The 17,616-nt window shown below is 39.4% G+C and overlaps 1 protein-coding gene across 6 annotated transcripts in view; it reads left to right on the top strand.

Annotated features, from left to right (window-relative positions):
* The window catches only part of LOC118406628 (cryptochrome-1-like), a 61,485-nt gene extending 44,219 nt beyond the window's left edge, over positions 1-17,266 (top strand). For 3 of the 6 annotated variants that reach the window (XM_035806803.1, XM_035806802.1, XM_035806807.1), the window contains 10 exons: positions 1,558-1,646; positions 2,910-3,050; positions 3,462-3,632; positions 5,029-5,169; positions 5,616-5,767; positions 6,621-6,718; positions 7,721-7,834; positions 10,270-10,397; positions 11,021-11,062; positions 14,842-17,266. In XM_035806803.1, coding sequence (XP_035662696.1) covers positions 1,558-1,646; positions 2,910-3,050; positions 3,462-3,632; positions 5,029-5,169; positions 5,616-5,767; positions 6,621-6,718; positions 7,721-7,834; positions 10,270-10,397; positions 11,021-11,062; positions 14,842-14,892 — 1,127 coding nt within the window. In that variant the 3' untranslated portion in view covers positions 14,893-17,266. The remainder of the gene's footprint in view (positions 1-1,557; positions 1,647-2,909; positions 3,051-3,461; positions 3,633-5,028; positions 5,170-5,615; positions 5,768-6,620; positions 6,719-7,720; positions 7,835-10,269; positions 10,398-11,020; positions 11,063-14,841) is intronic. The other 3 variants (XM_035806804.1, XM_035806805.1, XM_035806806.1) reach the window with 3 other exon arrangements.
* The last annotated feature ends 350 nt before the right edge of the window (positions 17,267-17,616 follow it).

Below are 17,616 nucleotides of genomic sequence, written 5' to 3'. Positions count from 1 at the left end.
TGGGCGTACAAAAATTATTTTATACATAATTCTATATAACACAAATACAGACAGATCAAGACTTTTACTACTATGTATCATCATTTTTTTCCTTTTGTGGGTGAATCTGACATTGACATTCTTCAAGTTTACTTGCAATGGCGAAAAAGTGATAATTTTATTAGTTTCAGATGGCTTGAGAACTGTTTGCAGTTTATACAAGCAATTTACTCAAACTGAGCAAATCTGTTAACTATTATATCAACTTTTTTGTATTCTTTGCTATCCTGCATAGATTATGTTAATGAGGTAGCACTGGTGACTCCAGTGCGGATGACTCAATTAGACATGTTGTAACTTGCATGTCTAAGACATGCTGTAACTTGCATGTCTAACATATATACTACCTCTCTATACTACCTCTCCTTTTGGTTTAATTTTTGCCCATGTTTAAATACAAAACATGGGCGTACAAAAATTATTTTATACATAATTATACATAACCAAAGCACTGTAGCATCAAAATTTGTACTACAATGTTAAATTATTCTTACCCTTTGTGGTTAAACCAGACATACTTTCCTGGCAAAGTTCACTTGTAATTGCTAAAAGGTAACAATTCTATTAGTCTTAAGTTGGCTTGAGACTGTTAAGCAAGTAGTTCATTCAAATTTGCAAAATTTTGTGGTTGTTAAAGCAACATTTTTGTATTCTTTGCAATATTGCATAGATTATGTTAATGAGGCTGCATTGGCATTGCCTCCTGGCACTGTTTTATGTTTAAAAAAGTGGCAATAAAAGAGCCATGGAGAAGTTTGCATCTAAATTTGACATGTAAGAAGCAGAATGGCAAAAGAAAAATTTGCTTGAAGTTTTAACTCCATAGGCATTGTCTGCAATTTCATAAATCTAACTGCTAAATCTAAATACAGAAGAAAACTGTGACTTGTGTGGGCGGAAGGCAGTCATTGTGGCATTCTTTCAATTATCTTACCCCCCAACTTCAGATATGTGATATTGTATATCTTGAAACTTTTGTAGTGGTAATATTATTGTGGTTTTCGTGGTGACATGTCCACCTCTTATTAATGACAACATGCATTACTGTTGTACTACAGAACTTCTTCAGCCCCAAGTTTAAACCCCCATTTCTTTCTCACCGCAAAAGTAATTGATAGATGATTCAGGGCTCGAAATTCATTTTTGGGATAAGGTGCACCACTTAAATTTAAGTAATAGCCTAATAATAAAACTTAGTTACAAGCTATGAAATTCTTAAACAAGTACCATGACAGACATTTTTATTATCTCTCTAACACTTAGATGTCAAGAATATGATGTATTCTAGTATACTTTGATATCTTTACATACAAAAGCCTATGAAAATATTTGGGTGCACCCTGCGCACCCACAGAAAAAAATTGGGTGCATAGTTCCAATTTTGGGTGCACCTGGGTGCACATGCACCCAGTATTTCGAGCCCTGTGATTTAACATTATATTGTTGATTAATGGACAAGTATTTTCACTGTATATCTAGATTTGTCTAACATCTGTGTTACTTTCTGTCTGTGCACAGGTTTTGACACAGATAACTTGAACCCTGTTGTGTGGCCGGGAGGCGAGACAGAAGCCCTTACCAGACTGGAACGGCATCTTGAGAGAAAGGTACCATAAAATAGGATTCAATCTTTCAAATGTTAACTGTTTTATTTTTGAAAATGTATCCCATTGACATACAGTCATCTAAGGATACCTACACAGTGTGCTAGAATGTGTTTTGGTGAGATAAGGCAAGGCCAATTTCTGTAGGTGCTGTAATTTAGTCCTTCCAGATCATGGTATGTTGTAATTATGCAATTTGTTAATTTCTTGGAATTTTCTGTAAGAAAAATTAAGTCATCTATGAAGATAAATGTATTCTTGCAAAGGAAAAAAAGGAAGTTCCATAATATTTTGTATGTTACAGGCTTAACTTTGCAATGATGTGACTCGTATGAATGACAAACACATTTTGATAAGAAGGAATTTACAGTGTGCTACAGAATTCAGTCTTTCATGAATTATGTAGGGTTCTTCCATTGTGAAGATTCAAAGTCACTGATTTGCTGACGTACATGAAGTCAAGTAGAACGCGTGCCAGTGGCTTACAGCTTAAAGGATTGGTAAAGATTTATGTAGAGGACGTTGAGTTGTAAAATATTGCTGTCTGTGATCTGTACTCTTGATGTCTTAGTTAAGCTTTCATGGCAGAGAGGAGACATGTTTTGCATAGATTTATCCAGGCAAAAGGATACGAGTGATTTGAAGGATGGCTGTAACTGAGAAGGGGTTTAAGATATCTCTTTAAAAAAACATGAAAATTTGAACTGTTTGACATTGAATTTGGATTACGTAGAAAGTTTTTAACTGGTGTCATGGCATGGGGGTTGGAGTGTTTGCCTTGCAAGGTTGGGGATTCAAACCCTGCCCAGGGAATACTAAAGACGTGGTAGCACTTAGCACTTAGCACAAGGAGTATGGGAGTTGAACACACTACACTTCCAGTGGACAGATCCCTATATACTGTAGCGATCTTTGTAGCCCAAGTAATACTAAAGACTTGAAGAAATGGTTCAGACTGCTTTCTTTTGCAAAGTGCTCATCACTTGCTAGAAAGAGTATTGGATTTCAACAGCCTCCTACTGTATTGACCTGTGTGGCCCAGGTAATATCAAAGACTGGAAGAGACGATAGACTGCTTTCTTCACTTAGCGCTCAACACTTGCGAAAAAGAGTATGGGAGTTCTACACCCCCTACTCTAGTGACCTGTGTGGCCCAATGGCTATAGAATTGGAGATGGGTACTGCCCCCATATGCTTAAAGATGGGGGATAGATTTTGAATTAATAACATTAAAAATTTTCTCATGTTTTTTCTTTCCCTATCCAGGCATGGGTTGCAAGTTTTGAGAGACCGAAGATGACTGCATCCTCGCTGTTAGCGAGCCCCACAGGACTGAGCCCCTATCTCAGATTCGGCTGCCTGTCACCCAGATTATTCTACAAGAAGCTAACAGAGCTATACAAGAAGGTGTGTAGATCTGCTGCCTTTCCATTCTCGTGTCACACAATCATTGATTTTCTGCAATTTTTGCAGATATGAAGAAGGTCTCCTGATTTTAAGGTTGACAGAAGGTCTTGTGTATTTTCTGCTCTATCATGGTTTATTATGTTTCACCAGAATTGGAAATTTGTGAACATCGTTCGATCCCTTGAAATCTCAGGATGATCGAGAAAACATCAGAGGCACTGCTGTCAACATAATTTAGAGCAGGAATATTGATTATTTTTTTGTGCTGTATGACTTATGGGCTGAGATTTTAAGATGGTTTTGTTGTCCTGCCGCTAGGGTCCACATATATTAAGCCAATGTAGTCCTAAGACAATGTAGTCCTAAGACAATATAGTCCTGATATTTTTAGCATGTCTTTTTCTGGTGCAGGTTAAAAGAAGCAATCACCCTCCGTTGTCGCTGTACGGCCAGCTGTTGTGGAGAGAGTTCTTCTACACGGCGGCCACGAATAACCCCAACTTCGACAAGATGGTCAACAACACCATCTGCGTACAGATCCCATGGGACAAGAATCCAGAGGCGCTGGCCAAGTGGGCAGAGGTACGGTTGGGCTTCTGTCTTTTTGTTACCTTCGCTAGTAGAAGGATATGTTTAACGTTAGCGTTTGTTTGTGTGTATGTAGGTAGGTATGTATGTAAGTTATGACCAGCATAACTCCAGAATGCACAGATGGATTGTCTTGATATTTGTTTCGTGGGTAGGTCTTGATGAGTCCTTGAAACTATTTAATTTTGGGCCCCCTAGCCGGCTCAATTTATGAAATAATGATGTAAATGTGCATTAGATGTCAATATTGTACAGATTGCCTTATCCATATTATTTCAACTTCCAACGATATGATATTGCTTAGGTTGCCTTCAATGGTCATGTAGCATGTTGATTGACATATCATGATTAGGGACTTCTGTTATTGTGCTGTACAGTCCGTCAACTTGTTTTGAAGTACAAAAGCTAATTGGGCTGCCAATCTCTTGGTTTAACATAGCGACTCATCTTGCAGAACTGCGTCATAGGAGCCCTTTGGACACAAAAAACCTCCAGATCCAAAACCGAACATATTACTCAGCGTAAAGCCAGAGGCTCTTTATAATTAAACACCTTCATACGTGGGCGTCATGAAAACCATTGAACAACCAATCCATTTTTTTCTTCCTTTCAAATGCTCTAATTAGCTCATCAAGTCTCACATTCAACTAGTTAGACGCCTTTTGGGCTGCCAATCTCTTCGTTTAACATAGCGACTCATCTTGCAGAACTGCGTCATAGGAGCCCTTTGGACACAAAAAACCTCCAGATCCAAAACCGAACATATTACTCAGCGTAAAGCCAGAGGCTCTTTACAATTTAAGCACCTTCATACGTGGGTGTCATGAAAACCATTGAACAACCAATCCATTTTTTCTCTCTTTCAATGCTCTAATTAGCTCATCAAGTCTCACACTCAACTAGTTAGATGCCTACACAAGAGCTGGCTTTAGAAAGGCCCTTTCTTGTAATGTATCTCTTCTCTTAGAGACTTACTGGTCATACAGGGCTCGAAATACCACATGCATTTGGAAGTTTGTGCATGTAAAACTGATTTGGTGCAAGTACTCTCAGACCAAACTTGAACCCACTGTTACCTGACATTGGAAAAAGCTTTCACACATATTATCTGTCCTTGAAAGGTAAATGAAAATAGCCCTGAATAAAAAAAATAAGCCCAAATTTGTTCACTGACTGAGGTTAGACATCCAGGTAAACAATACTTCTCTACAAGTAGGCTGACACCCTTGTTCTGATGTATAGGCAACTTAAGTTTAAGATTTTTTAATCACATAACCCAGACGCATTAAATTCTGATAGTTTACCTGATAAAAGTATATAAATGTTTGAAGGTCCAAATGTTAAATTGTGTTGCTGTTCCTTCTGAAGACTGTACCCCCTCCCCTTCCAGGGCCAGACAGGGTTTCCCTGGATCGATGCCATCATGGCGCAGCTACAACAGGAGGGGTGGATCCACCACTTGGCACGGCATGCTGTGGCCTGCTTCCTAACCAGAGGGGACCTGTGGATCTCCTGGGAGGAGGGCATGAAGGTGACCTTTACACTGTGAACTTTGCTCTATGACCTGTGCTCTGATTCTAGTTTTTGTATGATTATATTTTGTCTCAAGTTCTAGATGATAGTTAAAAGTTCTACCAAGATGACAGGAATGAAGATTTGGTGTTAAGATCCATACTCTTTTTGGTAAGACTTGCTGGAAGTGTATGTTAGTGCATCGCCAAATTTCAAGAGCACAGTGATATTTGAACAGAAGGCTTTCATAGATGATGATATATAGATTGATTTGATAATTTCCATGTCACTGGAGTCAGCAGGCTGGGAGGAGGTGAACATCAGCACACTGCCAAAGGAACACAAGGATGGCATGTGCCAGAGTGTGTAGCGTTCTGTATATGTGTACAGAAGGCTTTCATAGATATGTAGATGGACTAATCTTCCGCTGTTGTTAATGCCCGTCGTGTCCGTTCTGCTGCCGAGGTGTTTGAGGAACTCTTGCTGGATGCCGACTGGAGCGTGAACGCAGGGAGCTGGATGTGGCTGTCCTGTAGCTCCTTCTTCCAGCAGTTCTTCCACGTCTACTGTCCGGTCAACTTCGGGAGGCGGACTGACCCGAACGGAGACTTCATCAGGTCAGTAGCTTCAGCTAAAGCAGGGCTCGAAATACCACCTGCATATGCAGGTTAGTGCAGGTAACATTGGAGCTGTGCAGGTCTTTCTCGTGTCTACCTGCACCTAGCCTGCACTGGTCTATGTACTATTAGCTGCATTGACAGTTACCACCTAGTATTACTAGTATAAGGTATTAAAAAAAACATAGCAATGGTTCCTCAACAATTTTAGTATGATCCATACTTCCTAAATTTAGAGTGGTGCAGGTAATTTTCACCTGCATCAGTACAGGTATGCAGAAAAAATGATTTCAAGCCCTAAGCTAAAGCCATAAAAATCAACCATAAATGCGCTGTTGCTTTGGTTGTATTGTTTGTTGTTGCGATTTCTAAAGAGAATACAGCAGAACTGACTTTGATTGTAAAAGGCAAGCCCAAATGGAAAGAAGATCTGTGGACACATTTGTGCTCTTTGGCTCCGTTCACATGTTATCCATGTCATTATTATCAGGTCAGTAGCTTCTACTGAAGCCAAAGGAATCAAGCAAACATGTGCTGTAGCATGTAGCAAAACTGACTTCAAAGGCAAGCCTTGAAGGAAAGAAGACTTACCGTGTGCGGACACATCTGATCCTCAGCTTTTGGGCTGTGATTGCATGTGCGTGCGTGCGTGCGTGTGAGAGGAAATATGATGGAACTGACTATCAGCAAGAATCTACAATAACTAATGTTTTATTTGACAACTCTCTTCATGATGTGTTTCCAGTGATTTTTTTTGTGTCCACAAAATGTAATATTTTTTGAGAGGAAGTGATGTTTTGTGTAACTTTAGAAACACCAGTTTCATGACCTGTGTGTGTTGTTTGTTTTACAGGAAATACCTCCCCAAGCTGAGGGGCTTCCCCGCCAAGTACATCTACGACCCGTGGAACTCTCCAGAGTCCGTGCAGAAGGCAGCTAAGTGTATCATCGGTACGTCACTGTTGTTCATTCAAATCGTCTTTCGGGAAGGGACGTAAAACTCGTGTTGGAGGAGGCGCCTTGTGCACGTATCAGCCTCATTACTCACACTTTGGATACCAAATGGCTGCAAGTGTTTGCACCAGATATATATCAGAAAATTGGCAACTTCAAGTATTGTAAGCTGCCCTTTGAAGCATTTCTGCATCCAAATCTAATCTCCAAGCAGATCCTACGGTAGCATAAGATAGTATCAAAAGCTGGCAGAGGAGTGAAGCCGGCCTAGGAGTGTGTTTGGCTACCGGAAATTTCTTCAGAAGACAGAAATAGGTTGCTCAATGTCTAAGGACTGGTGAAACCACTGTTACACATTTTTTCTTATCACGAGTACAACGTTATCTGTGTCTTATTTGTGTGATGTTCCTGACGGGTAGAAAATAGTTCTTTTTCACCTTGAATGGCTGATTTCCTCCTGTTTTGTGACGTCACAACAAGACAGAAATAGGTTGCTTGACATCCAGAAACTGATAAAACCACAGTTACTTGTTCTTTCTTATCACAAAATTGGCAACTACCGGTATTGTAAGTTGCCCTATGAAGCATTTCTGTATCAAAATCCAGATACCAAAAAATTCTCAAAAAAAAATCTTGTTTCAATACAATAACCTGCCCAAAAGGCTAAGGCTTTCCCAGAAGTACTGTAAATCCATTCAAAATTACGGTCATCAATTTAAGTTACAGGAATCTAGGAAATAAAACTGATACTCATGACTAGTTTGCTGAGGATTATGAACTTTCATGCACAATTTAAATGGTTTAGGGGAAAGAGAGAAGAGCACGGCATTTAATTAATGGTGGGAACAAACTTCATTGTGTCAGGTATCAGTGATAGAAAATTTGTGACTAGGATATTTTGGTGGTTCATAAATGACCGTGAAAGTCAGTAAATTAAGCTACCATTAACAAATAAAGAATTACAGTATTTAAAAGCATGGTTTCTTTATTATCTTACAGGGAAAGACTACCCGCTGCCGATGGTGAACCACGCGGAAACAAGCCGGATCAACGTGGAACGCATGAAGCAGGTGTACCAGCAGCTATCACGGTACAGGGGCGCAGGTACGCAATGTAAGGCCACTTCTTACCTAACGTAGGACACTCCCTGGAAAAACTGGGACTTGGAGATTTCTACTGGTTAAGAGTTAGCTCGTTAGTCAAAAATCTATGGCTATGGACCAAATGTAAGGTTGTTTCTTACCTCAAGTAGGACACTCCCTTGAAAAACTGGGACTTGGAGATCTCTTGTGGTTAAAATTTTGGTCAATTTTCGGACAGGTTGAGGCCTAAGCCAGAAATCAGGCTATGGACCACATGTAAGGCCGATTCTTACCTAAAGTAGGACACTCCCTAGAAAAACTGGGACTTAGAGATCTCTACTGGTTAAGAGTTAGGTCAGTTATCAGGTTGAAGCCCAAGCCAGAAATCATGTTACGAACCAAATGTAAGGCTGCTTCTTACCTAAAGTAGGACACTCCCTGGAAAAACTAGGACTTGGAGATCTGTAATGGTTAAGACATGGTCATACAAAAAGCAGTTACTCAAGCAACTGGGTATGATTTCGGAAACGGCGGATGTCTAATCTTCATCGATGTTTATCGAGATTTAGGTCAGTTATCGGAAAGTTGAAGCCTAAGTCATGAATCAGGCTTCGTCCAAATAAATGTAAGGCCACTTCTTACCTAACGTAGGACACTCCTTGGAAAAACTGGGGCTTGGAGATTTCTACTGGTTAAGAGTTAACTCATCATTCAAAAATCTATGGCTATGGACCACATGTAAGGCCACTTCTTACCTAACGTAGGACACTCCCTGGAAAAACTGGGACTTGGAGATTTCTACTGGTTAAGAGTTAGGCAGTTATTGGAAAGGTTGAAGCCTAAGCCAGAAATCAGGCTATGGACCACATGTAAGGCCGATTCTTACCTGACGTAGGACACTCCCTGGAAAAACTGGGACTTGGACATTTCTACTGGTTAAGAGTTAGGTCAGTTATCTGAAAGGTAGAAGCCTAATATGTAAGTCAGAAATCAGGCTATGGACCACATGTAAGGCCGATTCTTACCTGACGTAGGAGACTCCCTGGAAAAACTGGGACTTGGAGATCCTAATGGTGAAGAGTTGTGGGAAAAGTCTAAGCCAGAAATCAGGATTTGGAGAAAGAGTATAGTAGTTAAGGCCCCTGCTGTAATGATTGCACAAAGTTGTGGGGCCCAGGGTTAAAGACATGGAAATAAGAGTGCCACCCGATATGCCCCTTGTTTTATTCTATTTTGGTAGGGAAGGACTTTTAACTTTAACTCATATTTTGTGGCTACTGAATGATCTGACTCAGTAAATGGTAGACAGCCAACAGTTTGAGTTTTTACCAGTCAGGGATCTCCAGTAAACAACAAGATGTGGGGGACTGCAGTGAATGATAGAATACAATGTTATCTTTGTTTTGAGGGATGTCTTATTTTTGTGATGTTCCCGAGTGGCAGAAAATAGTTTTTTCACCTTGAATGGCTGATTTCCTCCAGTTTTGTGACGTCACAAAAAGACAGAAATAGGTTGCTCGATGCCCAGAAGCTGATAATAACTAGACAGTGCTGAAACTATGAAGAGAATCCTGATAACAAGCTATTTCCGGTTTGCTTTGACGCTTTTGAGATAGTGGCTGACGTTGGCCGTATCTCTGTCCTCCACCTTAAGTTCACAAAGGGGTCAGAAGTCTGTCAACAGCTGAAAAATCATCTCGAAGAAGTGGCTGATGTCGATAAGAACCCTGTGTTCCACTTTAAAGTTCATGAAGGGGTTACAAGTCTGTTAACGGCAAAGAAAGTCTTACTGAACAATCTCCAGCAGTGTATAAATCCTGTAATTTCAACGTGGATTGTTCCTCAACTTTAAAAATCAGGTGAAATAACCAGATCAGAGAGTACAAAGCTAAGGCAGCTTTCTGTTAGCCTTTTCCTATCATGCAGTGGTTAATATGCAGTGCCTACAGCTTGTTAGATGATGTATAGCAGGTTTTTGGAAGACACCATTTTCCGCTTGGATGGGATTTTATTGTTCTTCTTACACCATTTGCACTTTAGTGTTGGTAGACCATTTGTTGCAGCCCCTCTTATACCCATACATTGTATTTACACACTAAAATTTGGATGTTTTGTACAATCTCAAATGTCTCCAAAGGATTTGTAATACTTGGAAACTAGGTAGCGCATTGTGCCAACAAAAAAACGGTCTCAATTGGGTACTGTAAATGCATTTAAGTTCGCGGGGATTTAATTTCATGGTAGCGGGTAAAAGGACTTTTCGAGGTGGATTTAAGTTTGCGGTTACACCATAGACTGCAGTCTAATACGATGATAGACAAATGTTCGCTGTGGTTTTAAGTTCGCGGTGAAGTGGTCACCGCGAAAACCGCGAACATTAATCCACCGCGAACATTTCTGCATTAACAGTATTTGGAACCCTGGAGACTGGTGTTGTCCGAAGTTAATTCAGCATTTTTCTCTTAGGTCTCCTGGCGACCATCCCCTACCCAGATGGAGGCAACGGGAACCCGACCGGACACAAGAAACACGCCATCGTGCAGGGGATGGAGAGACAACATGCTGAGAGAAGAGAACATGGGCAGCCTGCACATGTGAGTAGACAACTCCACAATCTAGAGAGTGTTTTTTTACCAGGTCTTGTTCAGTTTTTTTTTTCAATTTATAGGGCTCCAAACTAGGTGTGGTTCTTAATTTGAGCTGTCTTGTGGCTCAAATGAGTTGCTTGAATTTTTTGGGAACCAAAATCCAAGATGAGATTGATGTTGATGATTTTCTAAGAATATTCACTGACTTTCTGTCCTAGAACATGAACTGATATTACAAAATGTATGTCCTTAGCTTGGAGCCCTGTTGTAAGTTGCTTTTGTCGTGAAAATGTATGTGCACGCTAACTGTATTTTGTTTGCATTCTGTCGGAAACTGAAAGAATGCTACAAGTTAGGGCTATCTCCAGCATTAAATTAACAATTTTTTTCTGTCCAACTCCTTGTTTGTAAGCTCAAAAACATGCTTCCAAACATGCATTTTCATTCATTGCATGTCATTTTTTTTAATGGACATGGTGCACCTTCTGTCTGTCCCAACAACCAAATTTCCATCCTGGAATGAAGGAATGGGTCCTGGAGACAGTCCTGACAGTAGTAGTATAGTATGTGGTAGATGTATTGTGTTTTGTGGGAGGCTTTGATTGATGGCAGTGTAATTGTCATTGCAGATGCCATTGTTAAAACGACGCAGGTGGGATTCCCACTTCCAGGTTTGTGTTTAATGCCAAGAAAGAGATAGTGAAACGGTCTTGGTTAAAGCTGGGATTTTTGCTGTCTTGTTTTACCTTGCACAAAAGCTTTTCTTTCTTTTTTTTGCTGTTTTTCTGTATAACCTTGTACAAAAGCTTTGTTTTACCTTCAAAAGTCTCATGGAGGGGATAGCCAAGGTTTTCAAGCTGAAAGAGGCTTAAGAACTAATGGTAATGGTTACAAGGAGAGCTAGGGAATATGAAAAAAATATCCTGACCACCCCTTCCTGAGATCTTTAAATGGTATATCCCTTTCAGGGAACAACTAATTTCCTTTCAATATATGCAGAAAAAAAGCTGTGCCCTTTGCCCAAATTGTGGGCATAGATTTTTGAAATTCCACCTTTTCCCAGTACTTTTTGACTGCCTTTCCATACATAAGTTGCAATTTAACTCGGGCAAAAGAGAGACAAGACCATGGACACCTTCATGAGGTATAACATTGCCAGGAACCCAAATTTTGTTTATCTTCAGCAAACCTTGTGCTGTACATTTTCCAACTACTGTACTATACTTTTTGCAATCATGGAATCAAGCATTGGTCAACACAGAAAAATAGTGCCATTGATAACAGAATTGTGAAAATACATAGAAAATGTTTGTAAAATTTGGGACAGGTGTAAAGTAGGTTTGGGCAAGTAAATTTTATGTACTTGCCCAATAGGACAAATGGATTTTAGAAAATTTGTCCAACCCTGCCCCTGTCATATAGTAGGAGAATCAATGTGATGTGGGGTAGATTTTCAGGTGGCAATTTTTGAATTTAGGGCCTTCCTGGCAATCAATAAATACAGCTGAAGCTTGTTGACCCTCTCTCGGGTTTGAAGGTGGACTGGTCTGGGATGCTTTGTACTAACATCTATCAGCTTTTATGATGATAATGACAGCTTTCCATTCAGGAAATTAGAGAAAGCTGGTGTGTTTCTTCAAAGGGCAGTAACCGGCTTTGTAGATATAGATAGATAAAGAACAAAGAGGGTTTTGGAGTCGTGCGGGCAAGATAAAATTAGCCTCGAGGGATTGAAAACAAATTACACAAGACAACTGTACAGTTGAGATGTAAATATGCACAAGTATACTTACCATACAATAACAATCCATCTTGTTCAACCTGTAATTACTTGCATTATTAGTTGGGTGATGATTGATGACACCAATGTGAATGGAATTATTATTACATTTACAAGGCTTTATGTAAACCTGAGATAAACGTCATGCAATGCTATCAATCTTAATCATAAAGTGTTAGATTGAAGAGATTCTCGTACATTAGTAAAGGATGTACATTTGTTGACCTTTCCACATGGATGATCTCACTTCTTTGGAATTAGATTGAGTTTTGATAAAATAAACTTAAGTTTGATGTAAATTTGTTTATTTTATAGCCAACAAAATTTTATGGATGACATTAATTCTCGCCTGATTTCAGAAAAAAAAAACAAGAATTTTCTTCTTTCTTCTTCCAACATGATAAAAAAAAAATCACCCAAATGAGCAAATACATTGTGCTGTAGCTTAATGATTGTATTTGTATAGGTGAATGGTGTCTATTTTAAATCTGTAGCTATCTTGTATTTTTTTGTATCCATCTTGTTTTTTTCCACCCAATCTCAGTCGCTATTTTTGCAGCCTGAGGGGGATTTCAACGATAGAATTAGCTTGCTGTGGCCAGATTATACAATCTAGGTTTGATTGGCATTACATCATTCTATGGTAAACACAACTAGCATATGGAAATGCATAATTGGGAAAACACAAACAGGCAGACCATAAGGTTCCGGGTCGGAGTTCAAATCTGACCGGAGTTGACGGAAGGGTGGTGTAATAGGCCGGAAGTGCGCTGTTGTCTCCCTAATTTTTGCTCCCTATTGCTTGGTGATCGTTATAGCTGAGCATAGATTTGTCGTATTTCCTGAAAAGCCTGTGGGTTGTATTATTTTTGTGCGAGGAGTAGTTGGCCCTCCAGCGAAACCATTTTTGTATTAGTCCGCTGCAACGGTGATGCGTTTTTTTCACCTGATGACACTAATAGCATCGTTTTTCGTGCGATTTCGAAGAAATTACGTCATCAGAGATTGCAAAAAAGTTATCACATGGAATTTTTTTATTTTCATTTTGCATAAACATGAAGAATTTAGCTTCTCTACCACATAGGCTGATATCCGGGGAAAATTCATTTTTTCCAAGCAGCTTCGATCAAAAAGGTGTTAAAAAATTATAGTTTTCGGGTCCAAAATTAAAATTTTACTACATATTCTACCCAAAATAAAGAGGCAACAGACGATACCAATAGGTTTGTCGGAAAGACGCAGTAAACGGCTTTCCACCATATTGATTAAGTTTCGCGTCCTACGTTTACTAGCGGAACTGTAGCCCATCGGCCTGAGGCTGTCCGCCAACCTCCGAAATCGTAAAAGAAACTCCGGTCCGAGACCATAAACAATACCTCCCTGTGAATAGGTAGCCTCTTCCATTGACCTATGCCCTGGACTGTCATGTCTGATTAAGGGCTAGATGTGCCTGCTTTGAGCTGTACTTGCTGCCTGTCCAGCAATAAATTGTACATTATACATGTGCAGGGTTGTAGCCAGCACCTGTCCTTCAGTCCTTTGAAGGAATTTTGCAGCTGGGGACTGAAAAAAGTTTTCCCCATTCTGTCCCCAGGGACAGACAAAAATTGATATGTAAAGATATTAATAAACTGAAACCCATGTGTTCTTTCTCACCAAAACAGTTGACATTGAACAGCTTAGTCTACAAGCAAAATTTGCACCTCAAATGCAGGAAATAGTGTTTCAGAGGGTCTAGGCTTAAAAATTTTCTGGGACCCAGACCCCCTAGAAATGACGCGCAACACCACGCCATGCCTTTGGTGCTCGATAGGATTCCCATTCAAAATCGAGGGGACTGAAAATGATTTCAGGCTGGCTACAATAATGTATATGGCCTTTGCAGTCATCTCCCCACTTTCTGCCACTCTAATAGTAATACCTTAATTGCAAGATCATGCCCAAAGGCGAATTGCAAAAGTGAAGCAGTGGTATACAGAATTTTATATTTTTCATTAATAGGGAAATGACTACCCAGTATTCTAATTCTATTTCTACTTAAGATATTTGAATGGTTTTACTTCTTTTCTGTGTGCAATGGGAGATGAATTGTCCAACATTTCTACAGATAAACCGGTTGGATGACTTAAACAAGAAGATTGTTTTTTGTTTGTTGGCCAGTTAGGTGTGAAAAGCATTTTGCAGATTTCTAGGGAAAACTAAACTTCAAACATAAATCAAGAGATGTACTGCAGGGCTCGAAATTCATTTTTGGGATTAGTGCAGGTTAAAAATTGGGTGCACCAAAAAAAATTGTGTGGAATCTAAGTAGAATGTAAGAAAAACCTAATAACAAAACTTAGTTACATGCTATCAAATTCTTAAACAAGTACAATGACAGACATTTTTATTATCTTTCTAATACATAGATGTCTAGAATTTGATATATTTACATACATAAACCCAAGAAAATATTTGGGTGCACAGGGTGAAAATAATTGGGTGCACAGCTCCAATTTTGGGTGCACCAGGGTGCACATGCACCCAGTATTTCGAGCCCTGTACTGAATACAAAGGGTCAACATACAGATATGCTATTGTTTTTTGTTTTGTTTTACAATAGCCTTGGAGTGATGTGGTTTGAATGTACTATTGTCCATTAACTGATTTTTCCTCTGTGTTTCCCTGCAGGCTGCAGAAGCTAGAGACCAGTCCGAAGGAGACATGAGTAACGTGGACTGAAGAGGGAGATTAACCGCAGGAAAAAGAAGACAAGCTCACTTGCCAGGGCTCCAAACTCTACATGCCGTGTGGAGCTAGGGGTCTGCGAAGATCAACCTGATTTTTGTACATTTGGGTCTGCCTCTTGACCAATTAGATCTTTGCACTTATACTGTGTTGGGTGGGTAATTTGTAAGGAAAGCATTGATAATGCAGGTAATAAAATATGACAAGTAGCAGTAACTCAAGCAACTGGACATGATTTTGCAAAATTTTTATCTTAAGTTTCCCCGGATTGACATGACATAGGTAAAATACAACACATGTGTACTCTGTATTGCCCTCCCCTGGGTCGGATGGCCCTCCGGCCGTTGGGCGATCTTACCTCGGGTTTGGTTTGGTTACACAGAACTCCATTAGTGACTGATATGTCACTATTCTTCCTGGAGTCAGAGTGATTTGTAGATAATCACCAATTCTAGACGGAAGGATTTTGCACCATCGCACACTTGGGTGATGCAGAATACCACATGTTGTACTCTAGAACACACTTCTTGAGCATGTTCTGATTTAGGCCTTGGCAAGTGGGCCAAATGATGATATCTGTACATATATAGCTTTAAAGTTTGTGACCTATATCACATCTTTGATGTTTTATTCTTTGTATACAATAGATGGGTTTATCAATCTAACAGAAGAAGGTCCAAGAAAAAGGCTGGGTATTGATGTTGTACAGTATTTTATTGTTGTACAGATTGTATTCGGGGTAAAGAAAAAGAGATGCCTAAGAGGCGAGAGAAACATGTACGGACCTTTGATGTTGTAAGAGAGATTCTATTTTTTGTATGGGACTGATGAATACACGGGGGAAACGTACTGAGCTAAGGAAAGTGCTTGTTCATGTATGCTGTGACGTGACGTCACTTTAAAAGACGAGCAGTATTTTATGACTAGATGCGAGAGCTTCAATGGAACCAACTTGTGTATTGGTGCATATCTGAATGCTTCTTGACGATAGAAATTATTCATCTCTTGGGTAAAACCTTTCAATATTGTGTTGACATGATGTTGGTATTGCCCCTTCAATTAGTTTTAGCATACAGTCGACTTCTTGTACATACAGATTTGTATCCACAATGAGTAATTTGATGTTGACTGCTACATCATGGTGACACAAACATGCAAAAGGTGGTTCAATGATTGTAAGGAAAACACAGTGAAATGATCCCTTTAGTGTCCGCACTATATGGTTTCCCTGATGCTATTAAGTTTATGGTTTGGTTTAACAAACTTAAATTATTATCCATGTAAGGTGATTTCTTCAATCAAGTTTTGATCATATACATGTACATGTAGGTTGCAGCTGGGAGTTGTAACAGCATACCTACACGGAGGTGTTGCACGGGGTCCTTGCTGAATAATATCAGTGATGCAGAACCACAATTTTGCATGTTCAGAGGTTGCTTCAGTGTAATACTATCGTACCTCCAAAATTATTTAAACTTTAAACTCTTAAAATTATTTTCATGTATGCAGCCAGAGAATCACTACGCACTGGTTACTTTAAATTTGAAGATTATTTTCAAAATTTTCAGGGCACTATATTTTGAAGCCCAATAATATTTTTACTTCTTTGATAAACTGTGAACTTCCACAGGTTATTTGATATAGTGTGCGTCCATCTGCATCATGGTTTGAAGTTATTTATGTAGCTGGATAGGCTTGTCAAAATCCAGTGTCTTTTCAAATTTGTATTGACCAGTGTCATTAGGGCTGTGTACCTAAATACCCGTACCTGTACCGTACCTGAAAAATTGTTTAGGTACAGGTCCGGACCTAAACATCTGTGTACCTGTACCTGTACCTAAACACACTAAAGCACTTGAGGACACCACTTTTAAAGGCTACAGATACATAAATTCCAAATCAAAGATGACAATTGTGATAATCTTGCAGTTGAAAATCAATAAAACTTTGTTTTGAGGTTCAAATATCTAAATCCTCATACAAAGGTGACAATTTTTCTCTAAAAAAGACAGTTGGCTACATTTATAACTTACAGATAATTGATCAAATTTGTTTAGGTACAGGTAAAGGTCCGGACCTGTACCTAAACCTGTGTACTTGTACCTGTACCTAAAATTTCTTTAGGTACACAGCCCTAAGTGTCATAAGAGATGTGAAGCGATTGAATACTTGTATTGAGTATTTTAGTGCAACATGTTTGTTATTTGGTTGTGGACAACCAGTCTCAGAGATGTAACCGTCAAAAACAGATGCATCGGCACAATTGACTGCAATTATTGTATGCAAGTTAAATGTTCTTGGTTTGAACATTGTTTTGTATCATTTTTTTGTGTCAGGAAGTCATTAAAATTTATGATACACTGCAAAATGTGTAGCAATGGGTTCTTTTGACTTAGTATGTGTGTGTGTGTGGGGGGGGGCATTTTGCCAGCTACAGTAGGGGTGGGTACAAAACCGTTTTTTCTTATTGGACCGGTCCAGAAAAAACGAAAACGGACCTGAAAAAATTAGGTGAACCAGATGTTGGACCTATTGGAAAATGAACATTATATGATCAGGCATTCACACATTTGGGGGCTTACCGGTCAAGGAAAATAACGAGCGAAGTAGAGTGGAGCGTATAGTCATTTCTACCAAGTTTTACAATCAATAGTACAGAGGCAGTTAGCCTTGTAGGATTTTAAAACGCCAGTGGGAGTCAAATACTCTCCACAAAAC

The sequence above is a fragment of the Branchiostoma floridae genome, chromosome 19 (assembly GCF_000003815.2).
Source record: "Branchiostoma floridae strain S238N-H82 chromosome 19, Bfl_VNyyK, whole genome shotgun sequence".
Classification (NCBI taxonomy): Eukaryota; Metazoa; Chordata; class Leptocardii; order Amphioxiformes; family Branchiostomatidae; genus Branchiostoma; species Branchiostoma floridae.
The sequence above is the reverse complement of the archived record's forward strand: the minus strand, read 5'-3'. Positions and strand labels throughout refer to the sequence as shown.